The 13,618-nt window shown below is 45.5% G+C and overlaps 1 protein-coding gene across 1 annotated transcript in view; it reads left to right on the plus strand.

The window, feature by feature from the left end:
* Positions 1 to 13,618, plus strand: part of MMP17 (matrix metallopeptidase 17) — a 48,319-nt gene that overhangs the window by 18,245 nt on the left and 16,456 nt on the right. The window contains exons 2-3 of the mRNA XM_021543954.2: positions 8,356 to 8,488; positions 10,162 to 10,288. Of these exons, the coding sequence (XP_021399629.1) occupies positions 8,356 to 8,488; positions 10,162 to 10,288 (260 nt within the window). The remainder of the gene's footprint in view (positions 1 to 8,355; positions 8,489 to 10,161; positions 10,289 to 13,618) is intronic.

A 13,618-nucleotide genomic window follows, 5' to 3' on the forward strand; every position in this document is an offset into this window, starting at 1 on the left:
TAAATACAAAGAAATATAATTTCCTGCAAACTTGCTATTTTCCCTTGAGGCCCAAAGTCCTGCCAGTGCCAGACCCTGTGCAGGGCTGCACATCCATCTTCCAGTATGTCAAGATACATAAAAGACTTGTGAACCTTTGTGTTCACAGAGAATAATTTAAGCTTTAACCTTCCCTTACAAGATGTGTGTCTGAGGGAGCCTTGCTGTAAAGTTCACCCCTACGTAACATTAAAACGCACTTACTCATTGGGGCTCTCAGGAGGACTCCTGTCCCTGGATGCTCCTCATATACCCACTGCCTGACTCCCTGCAGTTTCACCTGCCGAAGTAGTAAGGAATTTTGGCTTTACTTCTGCTGTCCTCAGGTCCCTGGTGTTGTGATGGCTGATGCATGCCCAGATCCTGCCTGCATTGGCCAGGAGGGTGCTCAGTCCTGTTTGCTGGGCCTGTGTGCAGGGAGCAAGTGGAGGCTCCAGCAGCAAAAGGAGGCTGAAGTCACACACTTAAATTATTTTTCTTGTTGTTCAGATCAAATATGTCTTGAATTTACTCTGCCTAAAGTTGTTTTGAACTTTTCTTGTCCAAAGACTTTGCTTGCTTTCCCCTAATAGTTTCAGTTTGCTATAGTGGAGGATTTATTGTTGGAAATGCTTTGCTTGGGATGCTCAAGTTGGGAGGGATCATCTCTAGTCTTCTGGGCACAGGCGAGAGGATGGGTGTGGTGGATGCAAAGGCAAGGGAGCAAGGAGCCACATGCCTATGTGACAGTATCTGGTCCTCAGGGGGAATCGTTGTGGCTTTGTGGGCAGCGTCGCCCTGGAGCGCTTGGCTAGCCAAGTGGGATGCGAATGCTGCATATGGGCTGTTGCTGGTGGGGGAATAACTGCACCAGTGATGATCCTGGATGGCACAGCATGCCATGGGAAGATCCCAGGCTCTTGCAATGTGCCTGCCCCTGCCTGCTGAAGGCCCTGGGTGTTGGAAGACATCAGGAGGTGGTGGGCTTACACAGTCTTGGTAGCATCCATGAGGATTAGGCTTATCCCAGCACCAGTTCCTTCTTGGACCTCTCTTGGGTTTAGTAATCCCTGGAATGCAAGTGACTGCTGCAGTTTTCTATTCAGCCAGATCTGCTCTAGGGTCTCTCTGTTTTTGGGTGACACTTGCATTCTCTTACCAAGTAGTCTGTGATGTCGTTATGAGGATGAGCCATGCTTTCTTCCTGCCTTCTCCTTGCACTTCCTAACCCACCTTGCAGCCTGCCTTCCCACATACCAGGCTTTGGGGGTGATCTGATGGTGGCTGCCCATCCCAGCATCCCACTGCATGGCCCCCAAGCTGTCATATGTGTTGTTCATGCCCTGAGAGCTGGGAAGCTGCTTTAATCCTTTTAGTACAAGATGATGGCATACAATGTGCTCATTTAGACACAGAGCAAACAAAAAATCCATTACAGCGGGCCCTGCTGGGGTTACTGTGGGCATCTGCCCACTGCTGCCTTTGTGGTTATAGCTTTTAGTCAGATTAAATTGTTTCAGAGCAATTTGAATAGATTTTCTTCTGTTCCTCCCTCTTCGTCCTGCCATCCATCAAAGGATGCCTTTTGCGGACGTGTTTGTACTTGCACATGAAGCCTTCTGCTTCTGCAACATCTCTTGATTAAGTCTGTGATTCTGGGAAGGCTCTGGGTATCCATCCAACCAAAGAGATGCTTACACCTTGTGTAACAGCTCTTTCATGGTGGATGAAGCTTGTCTCCAAGTCACCACAGCCCTCTTCTGTGCCCACTTTGCCAGGCGAAGGACATCCTCCCCCTGACACCCAGGAGAATGGTAACATGAGCAGAGCTGTTCTAATGAACCTTAAGTTACGTTCTAGACCTGACCGCATCTGACAGGGCCCACAGGCAGCCACGTTAGCATCCAGTTGCTGGCTGTTCCACTAATGGAATATTTAAAGCAAGGGTTAGGGAGATGAAGTCATTAGCAGCTGCATTAACTTCCACTCTGGATTCCGTGCACAATGGTTACTCAAATTAAAGAGAGCTGTTTAGATTCAAGCAACTCCTCTGATGGCAGCTAATGAAACTGGTCCCGCAGTTCAGCAGTGGCATCAGCCAAAATCCTGGTTGTAATCCAAACTGCAGGTTTTTTCTCCTAACGAATTAATCAGCTGATTGTGTGTGTGCAAGCAATAGCTCATTAGAGAGGTGTGTGGCAACCTTTGGAAAGGAAGTGCTGGCTATGTGGGGCCCGGGGGCCGTTCCATTGCAGGAATGTGCTCCTCTGAGTATTGCAGCACCATATGTGTTGCTCTAATCAACGGGTGTTATTCCTGGGGTCTTTTGATCTCAGAAAAATGACGGTAAAAATTGTAATACTGTAAGCCTTTGATAGCTTTGAATAAAACCTCAAACAGCTCGAAGCAATTTCCTTTAATCTAGCTTGTGGTGTTGGGGATTTTTATTATTATTATTATTATTATTATTATTATTATTATTATTATTATTATTATTATTTTAAAAGCTTCCACCCTACTTAATGGTAGCTGCAGAAATAAAACAAAGTGTAATTTGGAAATTAGTTCCAGATGTTTGAGTTGTAGCTTTATTTTACTAAGCTGGGTCATTAATTTTGTTGAATATTGTGTTTGGATTTTCTTCCCTTGCACGTGTGGTTGCAGGGTATAACGGGACTTCTGGCAGGAAAGGGAACTTTCAAAATCCTCTTTCCCCTGGGCGACTCCACTGAAACAAAGCCTGTTTTTCTGTGGTTGTCCAGCATGGAAGGCAGGAGATGAGCCATGGAGAAGAGTGGTGGGGTGGCAGGAGATGAGCCATGGGGTGGTTTGTGCTCCTGCTGCAGCCTGGGGCATGGGGCGCAGTGGTTAGGGAGCAGGGTGCCCCTGCCAGAAAGCCAAGGGCCATATTCAGGTCAGGGTAACAGTTTAACCTCCCAGCCATAACAACACCCTTTTTAAATTAATAAACCCAACTTGTCACTTCATTAATGAGAAAAGGTGCAGTTTGGTAAAGCTTTTCAAAGACTATTAATAAAAGGGATCTTTTCAATGGAAAACAACTTGCCTCTGCTCAAGCTTTGGACTGCCCCAAAGATTTGGAGATTGTGACATACTAGGATCTTCTCAGTGCATTTTGCACATCCAGATTGGCTTTGGAGGTGTGTTAGTCACTGGCTGCAAAGAGATGCCTGGAGAAATGTTGGTGGCCATGACATGGAGCACTGTCATGCAGTGCACAGAGGGTGCTGCTTGTACCCCTGCCAGCAGTGTCCTCAATTTAACCCCAGTTACCCCAGTTTCTTTGTTCAGCTTTGATGGGACACATATGGAGACAGTCTGACACAGTGGTGCAAAGCTCAGGGTCCATTCAGGAATCTGCCAAGGAGCAAGGGACTGTGGAAAAGCTCTGCTCTTCTCTCGGCTTGGCAACAGGCTGGGTACACTGAGGATAACAATCTCCGTCCCTGAGCAAAGGGAATGTTATGACCTCTACAGGATTAAGGCTGTTTTTCTCCAAGAGAAAAACATCCTCATTGTTTGGGGTTAAGCTTTAGATAGATGGTCATTTTAATACTTCAAGAGCAGGCAGAATTGTGGAGCCAGCTTGAGTATAATTTTCTTCCTTATCCTGATTTCTGTTTTGCTGTTTATCCTGTTTATCCTCTCCTTGTTATCCTGAACTGGTTTGTCTTCTTGTAAATGCCAACCTACCATCCTTAAAAAGAAATCATCAGGAAGAAAACTTGCTGACTGAGTCTTTCTTTTGCCTCTGGCAGCTGAATAAGCCCATCATCTTATATAATATTAATATTTGTAAAAGCAGACCTACAGAGCTCATAAATCTTCCATAAAAGAAGGGCAATATCTACGTCTATTTTAAAATGGAGCAGGTAAGTAGGTTCTATAACAAAAGCATATTGATACAAAGGAAGTGGAGAGATGAAAGAAATAAAATTGCCATTTTAATATGAAAATTATCTCTGCATAAGTAATACCAGAGGCCTCACTACTGTGGGAGCCAGCGCTTTCCTCTGGGTGATCGCTTGACCCTGGAAGACTCCAGTCCCTGGCTGCTACCTGGTATTTCATTCAAGTGGCTTTAGGAGCAAAAAAAATGGTCCAAAATAGAAGCAGAGCTTGTTTGTAGAGGGGAGGACTGCATTACCATTTTTCTTAACTTTGTGCTTCTCCAAATGGGAAAAATAAAAGTGAAAAATATCTGTAGTTTTGAATTCTGTTAAACATTTTTTTTAAGGCAATAAGCAGGCTTTTCCCCATTATGGATGGGAACCCAGATGAGAAAAAAAATAGAGTTTATTTTTTGCCAGCCAAGTGAGTAATCTGTCTCCAAACACACATGTGGAGCTGCTCCGTGAAGGAACAACACTGTGGCATTGCTAACAGGGTCCCTTTGCAAAGGCAGACTCTGGTTTGGAGCAGTTGGTTTAAGACTTTGGAAATCTTTCATTGCATACCACCCTTGGTAGGATGGTAAAATTAAACCATGAAACCAGGGGTAAATGGAAAAATTTCTTTCTTTTTCATTTTTTTCTCTTTTCCTAGTACCACTGTCCTGAGACAGCTGCAGCTGCTTTTTCCCACTGCCGAGGACACGGTGCAAGTCCCACGATCTGGAATGGGGCAAGGAGGCCCTCCAGCCCTTAGAAGGGACATTGTTTTGTCCATAAACATCCTAGCTGTGGTTTGTAGCTCTTGCTGACATCTGTGTTTAGCTGGCAGAGAGGAGGGGCAGATGGGTGGGTGGTTTTGGACCTCTCTGTCAGGCATGCAGTTCTGCCTTTGTGGTCTTCCTTTTTCTTTTATTTTTTTTCCTGGACCTGAGCCAGTGTGGCGCCTTTCATTCTGTATTGCTCAGTGGTGGAGCTGGATCAGAAGATTCATTCTGGACATGGCTTCCAGACCCATCTTTGCTGGTGATGATTCCCACAAAAATTGAGCCAGGATCATGTGAGCCTCAGACCAAGGTACCTACTGTGGGGCATAGCATGAGTCATGTAGTGCAGCCTCACTTGTTCCCAGCTCCTCTCAGAGCTGGAAGATGGTTAGACATGGCATTAATCTGATTTTTTTGTGTGGGAACCCCAGCCTTGTTTTGGGGCCACATGTGGTGGTGAAATTCCTCCTCCAACCCGTGCTTCCAAAGAAAAACTCCGCAGGCTTAGCTGTTCGGTCTCAAGGCAGTTTATTGCTAGTTATCTAACAGATTATGTTCTTGGACTGCAGCTATTTGATCAGTGGCCTGGGTAGAGGCACACACACACCCTGACATCCTCTCTATCTGCTGTCTTCTTCGTCTCTCTCTCCGCCCAGGGTTGCTGCTATCTTTTATAAGATATATTACGTATAACATGTTTACAATTATTCCCCAATACCTACTACCTACGTTGCCAAGTGTTTTTCTACTCTAAACCAATCTATGAGTGCCAACATCACCAAGAACATGGAGGTAAGGAAGAAGAAGGAAGAAGGATGGGATCAGCCCACTTTCCTCCATCTTAGAACTTCTGACCCTCATGTACAAAGTGAAAACCCCCCTGTACATGTGCTAAAACCCCCCTGTACAATACTAAAAAAATTTCCCCTCTACTTTGTAACTACTTATACTATACTATCTAACCTTTTGTGATTGCTTGTTCCACCTCCAAAGTTGGTAATTCATTCCATGGCTCAAACTCAAAATCACAGTTGTTTTTCAGCTGTCTGCCAGGGTCTAGAATGCTTCTGACCAAGGCCTGGAACCTCTAAAAATGTCTGAGAGACATTTTGAGTTCCCACATTTTTGATGAAGCATTTTTTTTACTTTTGAAATAGTTGTTGAAGCTGAATCTTCTTGTGGGAGTAGGTCAATTCATTCAGCACAACACACTTTTAAAGGAAAGTTTTTATAGTGCCAGCTCAGGCAAGAAATATGTTCACAGAATTTTAGCTTTCAGCTGAAATCACTATTTCATTTAAACATTTTAAGCTAGTGAGAGTTGGCAAAAAAAGTTCTTTTTTATTAAGGTGGAAATAAGAAGGGGATGTGTTGAAGCTATCTCAATGGAAAATGTTTTCATATTCTTATTTATCGAAGTATGTAAATGTAGCCTTTGTCATTATTAAGGACAAGAAAATATCTGAGAAGTGTTCATGGGGCACACAGATAATTGGCCAGACAATTTCTGCTGTTCTTTCTCATCTCCAAGCCATCTTTGGTCTCCCTCATGAAATTTTCTGCCACAGCAAAGGTGGAATGTTAAAATTCAATGTTATGAATCAGCTTTGCTTACAAGAGAGAGAGGAAACCAGTCAAAACTCCTACATGGAAAAGAGCTGAACGCGAGCAGGATCACAGAGGTCTGTAAAACTAAGGAGCATCTGAGTAAAGCAGCATAAACTTGATGGTCCAGATGAAAAATCACATGAAGGGAAATCAGTGCTTGCAAGGTAGATCAAGTGCAGGATTTGTGATCTCTGACCACTCATTCCATCTTTTATGTAGAGGGCCCCTGATTTGCTGTGGGGTGTCGTTCATATCTGTGCTTTCTCTGTCCCCTGGGGTTAGAAAGGAAAGAAGACCCGCGCAACTTTTGTTGAATATCCCTCTTCTGTTGCTTTCCCCAGCCTTTTGCTGCCACCTCCATCCCCAGGAGCCCCCACAGACAGTCGAGTTGTGCCTATTTCTGGTGTGGCATTAGAGGATAAATGACAGTCTTTATGGCAAGGGAAGAAACCAAATTAAACTCCACCATCCTCCGCAATTGATGGGCCCGCTGCCGACCTCCATGTCACAGGCAATTTCTCACAAAGAATCAAAGATGAATTGTATCTCTAATTTCTGTCACAAATAGCTTGGCTATGCAAAGGGACAAAAAACAGCAGGGTAGTAGAGGGGACAGTACTGCACCTGGCCATCAGCCCGATGGCAGGGAAGGGCTGTGACGATGCACACATTCCCAGCAAGGTGGTGGCTAATGGAGTTGCATTAATCAACAAGAAATGGCCAGATAGGCTGTTTCCTGAGCACACCATCCCACTGAAATAAGGCAACTGTGAAGGAGGGTTGGGAGGGAAGTGAAATGCTAGTGAGAAACCCAGCACAGCAGGCCATGCTCCCCGGTAGAGAGTCATGCCAAGCCTAGGGAGATCTGTCATAAAGCTCTGTAAGCATGAATCTGTTTAATTGGACTTTGGAGTGAGGGGCTGGGGGTTCTGTGGTATTCAGGGTGGCTGTTGCAGGTGACACCAAACTATGAGACATTCAGAATGTACTGATAAGTAGCTACTGGCTTCTAGGACTAATCTGGCTACTATCAATTTGTGGTTTATTGGCTGCAGTGGATCAATATCAGTCTTCAAGAGGCTCAACAGATTAATGTTTGATACAGATAAAGAAAACAGAGAGCAGGTGTTTATGGCATCCCCTGTGTGCAGTATTGCTATTCCTTGCTCATCCTTCTGCCAAGGGAATGGAAGGAGAGAGAAGGAAGGTAAGAAAGGATTTAGAAAAGTAATTCACTTTAAAAAGCAGTTGTAAGAAGGAGATGTATAGCATTTTCTCCCATCAATTTTAGCCTCAGAAGAGAAAAAATCTTCATAAACGTATAGTGTCCTTTGAGAGACAAATTCCAATTGAACAGTGGGTTTGGGTTTAATGAGATGCTTGTGGCAAGGGGACCACTGGCACATGGCTGTGCTTGCCTAGGCTTTGGGAAAGAGGGACGTCCAGGGGTTCCACAGGTCCCTGCTGCTTTCTGGTGGTAGAGACCTGTACCTGGCTGTAAATACTTTATGTCAACTGTCAGGAAGATGATTAAACCAGGGAGTGTGGAAATGTTGGAGAAAAGGGCTGTTTTGTGTCAATGCTGAGGTCATCTGCCTCAGGTCTTGGATGACTGTGTGGCACTGTGTTGTGAAGGTCAAGTGTTTTTGGTTGTAAATGCAAGATGTGGCTGGGGGTGTGTATTCTGTTGCTATCTCTTAGAGGTAGAGCAGTTATCGTCTGTTAATTAAGCCACCTTGTAAAACCAGGTGGAGCAGGTTTCTTTCTCTCTTCCACTAATGGGACATTGAATCTCACTGCATGACTGATAAAATTACATCATCCCATTGTGAGATGCTGCGTCCAGGGGGATGAGCCGAGCAAGGTAAAACGAGCCACCCCCACAATCATTTAAGTTGGAAAATAGTCTTGACATCATCAAATCTAACCATTGAGCTAATGACCTCAAACTATCAGGGCGTATTGAAGGGAGAGGACCTTCAGAGCATCATTCGCTGTGTCTATATTTCCTTCATTTCTTTTTCTCATTTCCCCTTCGCCTTGTTTTACAGGACTGGCTGACAAAATTTGGGTATCTGCCTCCTCCGGACCCAGTCACGGGGCAGCTGCAAACGCAGGAGGAGCTCACCAAGGCCATCACTGCCATGCAGAGGTTCGGGGGGCTTAAGGCCACAGGAGTCCTAGGTCAGTGGCTCATGATTCCTCCTCTCCTTGGTGCAGAGCGAGGCAGGGATGGCTTCTTGCAGGTCCATGAGGGAGAAGGGACTTGCTGTTGTGTTCTGGAGCAGCAGCAGCAGGAAAAGCTCCACTGTGGGTAGAGCATATGGCCCAGTTTGCAGCTGTAAGAGTAATTACATGGCTCAGGTGTTCTGTTGCCTTGTGTTTTCAAGAACCTGAGGCAAGCAATTATTTCAGCAGACCCACAGACCCTTGGGGTGCTCAGTGTGATTAAAATAGCTCTTGGTGTGTTCCAAAAAAAAAGTAAACCAACAAAAAGAATTTAAAAAGACAAGGGGAAAAAAGAGAGAAAGTTGTCCTGTTCAAAGCTTTACTTGCAGCATCAAATTGAATAGATCTGAAATCCTGATTAAGCCTCACAATTTGTATGCATAGGTATATTGGGTTCCTTGCTGCTGGGGCGCAGGCAGGGAAGGGAGAAGGATGGTGTTGCATTGCCCCAACTCTGTTTCCTCCTGCCCACAGTGCATAGAGCCAGGAGGCTCCTTGGGGGTCTCCTGGGATCTCACAGAGCCACAGCTGCTCCCGGTGCTCCCCAGTCATGCCCAGCCAGCTAGGAGCCCATCACTTGCTCCAGCAGCAGAGGCAGGCAGTGGCATCTGTGCGGCAGGCACATTTGCCTGGGAGGATGCAGTCCAAGGGCAGGCTGAAGCAGTACGTGGTTGGGGTCATTCCTCTCAAAGCCTTCACTGAGGGAAGGAGAAAGCCAGCATTATCCCGGCCTGCAGAACGATGCCTCTCTGTTCTCCTCCCCTCTGTAACCCTCCTGCCATGGGGCCAGCATGCTTCTGCTGCTCAAGACACAATTAAGGAGTAGCAGCTAATTAGCAGGCGGGTCTCTATCCATCCCAACACCCCAGCAATCCCTCTGCTAGGCCCCTGAAGCCACAGCTGCTTCCCAACATGGGGACTTCCTTTCTGTGGTCTTAATTGAGCACATGCAATAATTTCCACTGCATCACAAGCTGCAGGAGACCCTGGAACAGGAGTGGCCATTCAAATTATATTTTCAGAGGGGGTGTTCGAAACTGTCTTGGGGGGGCTGGGAGGGAGAGGGATGGCTGCCCTGGGCAGGTCAAAGTTGTGGGTTTGTTCATGAAAACAGAGTTTAAGAGGTAAAGTCAGTAGGGAAGTTAGTGAATGAAACAACTTTTCTGCATTTCAGCTGGTGAGAATAGGCACTCCAAGCTTTCATTCATTTAAAAAAGATAATAAGAAGGAGCATGGACATTCTTCAAATAAGCTCCTAGCTGAACAGAGATGGAGTTTATTTATATGTGAGTGTTTCTCCTTGACATAGAAATACTTGGAAATTCATCAAAAGAGAAAAAAACAGAATATTTGAAAAAATATATTTTAAAAAATAGTCAAAGCTGGCCACAGGTGGGCTTCCAGCAGGAATTACTGTCCAGTGGTGGGAGCAGCAGTGGAAAATAGGGGTCTCATCATAGTGGGTGTCATCATGACATGCTGGGGCTGGTGCCATGCCCCAGTGGACTCCTCAGTATCCACTTTTGCTCTTCTGGTTCAGTCTTAGCACTTCATTTCCTGTATCTTTGTCCCCCTGGGATTTCTTAACCCACCATTCCCATGATTTCTTGTTTTTTCTCTAACCCTAGATGAAGCCACCCTGGAGCTGATGAAGACCCCTCGCTGCTCTCTGCCCGACCTCACCATTGAAGAGTCCAGGAGGAAGCGATTTGCCCAGGCTGTCACCAAGTGGAGCAAAAGGAACTTGTCCTGGAGGTAGGAATTCATCTATACCTGCTGAAATCTTGCAGCTAAAGAACAATTCCACAGTCACCTTTGTTAAATATGGCTTCGAGATGAGTTTTAGGGTGCTGGTTAAAACTTGTCCCTCTGGCCTCCCAAGACCTCATAGACTATTTATTTTAAGTCTTCTCCTGACAGTCTCAGCAGTGACTTCTTGGACCCACTTGGCAGCGGCTGAAAATGATACACATTTGGCTGGTGAATTAGCTGGGAGCTTTTTGCTGGGTTGCAATGGTTGTTAGAGCATATTTTTTCTTGAGTTCATTAGTTCTGTGCTTTCTCAGGCAGCTGCCAAGCCTGGAGCTTCTTCTCTTGCCCCATCTGAGTCCAAGGGTAGGAGCATTTTCTGGGTAATAAAGTCACTTTTTTCTCCTAATCCTTGCCACAGGCGAGTATTTTTCCCTCAGTGTCAGGATTCCTCTGCACCTGTGACGAACAGAAGTTCAGGTTCAGCTTTCAGAAATATACTGCAGGTCAGGGTTGGCAAGCAAATTGATCCCTGTCCCCCCAAGATTTGTGCTTTTTGGGACTCATTTTTCCTTTCTCAAATAAGTGTGTGCTGCAGTGATTTTTCCTCTAAGAACAGTGTGCAGCATGAGGTGCTTATACCGTCCTGAAAACACATGTGGATTTTATGAAAAGTTCTCCGTATTAATAATAAGTTTTACTTTGACCCTGGCATAGCCCCTAGAGAGAGTCCTTGTCCCACTGCAGTAGCAAATCTCAGATTGGCTGTTGCTGTTTGAAACATGTTGAAACTTAGCAGAGATTTGGTCTATGTTCCAGCGGATGCCTTTGAGACTTTATTTTTAGATAAGATAAACGTAATTCAGCTTCAGTAAGAAACAACTTTGGTTCGTAGATGGCTTCATGTTGTGAAGTGACCCATGTTATAAAAACTCAACCTGTCTCCCTGTTGCCCAGCCCTGACTTTATGGGGAAAGAGGAAGTACTTCACATTTCAGAAAGGAGAAAATCCTTTGGGTGTAAAAAGAAAACCCGCATTGGTGTTCTAGGAGGTGCCAGAGCCAGTGTAGGGGCATGGCTTGTGCACAGCCTGACCCCAGAAGCTCCTGACAAACCTGAATGACATCCCATGGCAGGGTAGCACGGTCAGGGAACTGGCACTGCAGGTGCCATCAGGACTTTGGATGTGCTGACACAGTATCCCCGAGTCTAGGCTGGAGAGAAATGTGGAGGTGAAATGGGGTGTGGCTGTTCTGGTGGATGCAGCCCTGGGATATCCCCCACCTCCTACCCCCTTGGAAACTGATGCTGTAGCAAGGATTGCCATAAAAAGGGGCATAGGTCTTGGGACAATGTTATATTTTAGACAATATTCTATTTATCAGGCATAAAAAAAATCCATCTACTGACAAAGTAATTTCTGCTTTTTATTCTTTGATCCTTTCAAAAATATTGTCTTTTGTCCAGGAAAGGGCTGTATTTTACAATGGTAGGTTGTTGCCAGCAGAACACTATAGCATTACAGAAACTCCAATGTAGTATTTATATCCAACACTTGAGATTAAGCTGTTTCTTTGGAAACTGCCCTGAAAGTCTTCAGTAGAGACATAAAAGTTTTACTCGCTTACATTTTACACATTGTTTGAAGATTTTAAAAGGGGAAAACAAAACTAAATGCTACTCTGACATAGATTTAAAAGTTGAAGTAAAACCTGAACAATTGAAAGGCTGAAATAAACAGGTAAGCAGAGCTGTAGGAAAGGAGGGCCTTAAAACAGGCACAAGCACTGATTGAAAAGGCAGTTTTGGACAAATGAAATTTTATAGGTATTTTACCTATTTACCTTTTTACCTTTGAGTACAACCAACCCATGGGACTGGAGGGCCTAAGGAACAAAACAATACAGGCTGCATTCTGCACAGCTCACAGTAAAGCCTTGTAGCATCCCATTACTGTATCAGAAATAGATGGTTTTCTGTATCTCATCACCATGTAGCGTTTCCAGGATATTACAGCATATAAATTTTCTTTTCACATGATTATTTTTGTTATTATTTTATTTACCCTGCGCTCTCCCCAGGTGCCAAGGCAGCTGCTGAGAGAGTGGTGTGATGTGGATTCCCTTTGCCGGCATCAGCGCCGGAGCTGCCCGCAGCCACTTCCCCCTCATGTTTGCTGATTTTGTTTTACTGCTTCTAGTTACACCCCACAAAAGGGGAGTTCATAGCTGGCCTATCTCCATTTCTTCCCAGTGCTTGCTGTTTTTCCGCAGTCCTGGGAAGTGCAGCAGCAGGGCCATGCCCCATCTTTGCACACTTCGAGCTCCCTGAGGAAGTGGGAGCCATGGAAGCTCAGCTTTTAAAATTGTCCAGCTTTTTCCTTTTGATGCTGAACTGAGCTGGCTTTCATCTGTCTGTAGTTAAGGACTACTCTCTTCTGCCATCTCATCAGAGCTACAGTCTTTGACACTGATGTTCAGGCCATGGGCTGCCAGAGCAAGAGGAGACCCCACTGGGAGAGGAGCAGTGACATCAATCAGTCAGTGCCCACCATTGCTGTGAGTGTCCTGAGCCATTCCCTGAGGGGAGGTGCCACTGCCTGAGCCCAGGTGTGGATTTACTCAAGCGTGGAGGGGTGGCAATCAAGAGGAAAGCGCTGCAATGCCCAGTTCTGTGCTTCCATCCCCACAATGGTCCTGATCCTCCTGCTTTCCTCCTTTAATCAGTGGCGTCCTGCCATGGGGACCTCCCATCCAAAGCCCAGACTGCTTTGTCCCCCATGTCTGGAGCTGACAGGTGCCCAAGGGGGGCAGACAGTCACCTGTCAGTGTCAAGCTTCCTTAGGTTATTGTAATGCCCCTGTCACAGTCAACTGAAACCCCCACAGGTAATTTCCCGAGCAGCTGAGGTAGAGAGCAGGGAGGTGTGTGGAGACAGAGTGGCTTGGGTGTGACTGTGTGTGATAAAGGGCAGGAGAACGAAAAAACGGAACATTTTTGGCTGATAGTCTAACTGCTGGGAGAGGGATGATGGAGGGTTCCAATACCTGCTGCTTTCTTCCTGAAGCACTGCCAGGGTAGCACTGGATCAAGGCTGCTCTGGGCAGCTGAAAAAGCACCTTTACGAAGGCAGCAAGCATCTACCCTTTCAACTATCCCCTCTTCCTTCCCCTTCCAAGAAAAATCAGTGTGGGTTTATCAAGCACCCCTTAGCTTGCCATGTTTGGTAGTTCTCTGCATTTATTTTATTTGTTTGTTGTTTCAGGACTGGGAAGGTGAAAGAGTGCTTTCATTAATGAGCTATTGATTTCTTATCCATCACTGATACTCTCCCACT

This window comes from Lonchura striata, chromosome 18 (assembly GCF_046129695.1).
Source record: "Lonchura striata isolate bLonStr1 chromosome 18, bLonStr1.mat, whole genome shotgun sequence".
NCBI classification, from domain to species: Eukaryota; Metazoa; Chordata; class Aves; order Passeriformes; family Estrildidae; genus Lonchura; species Lonchura striata.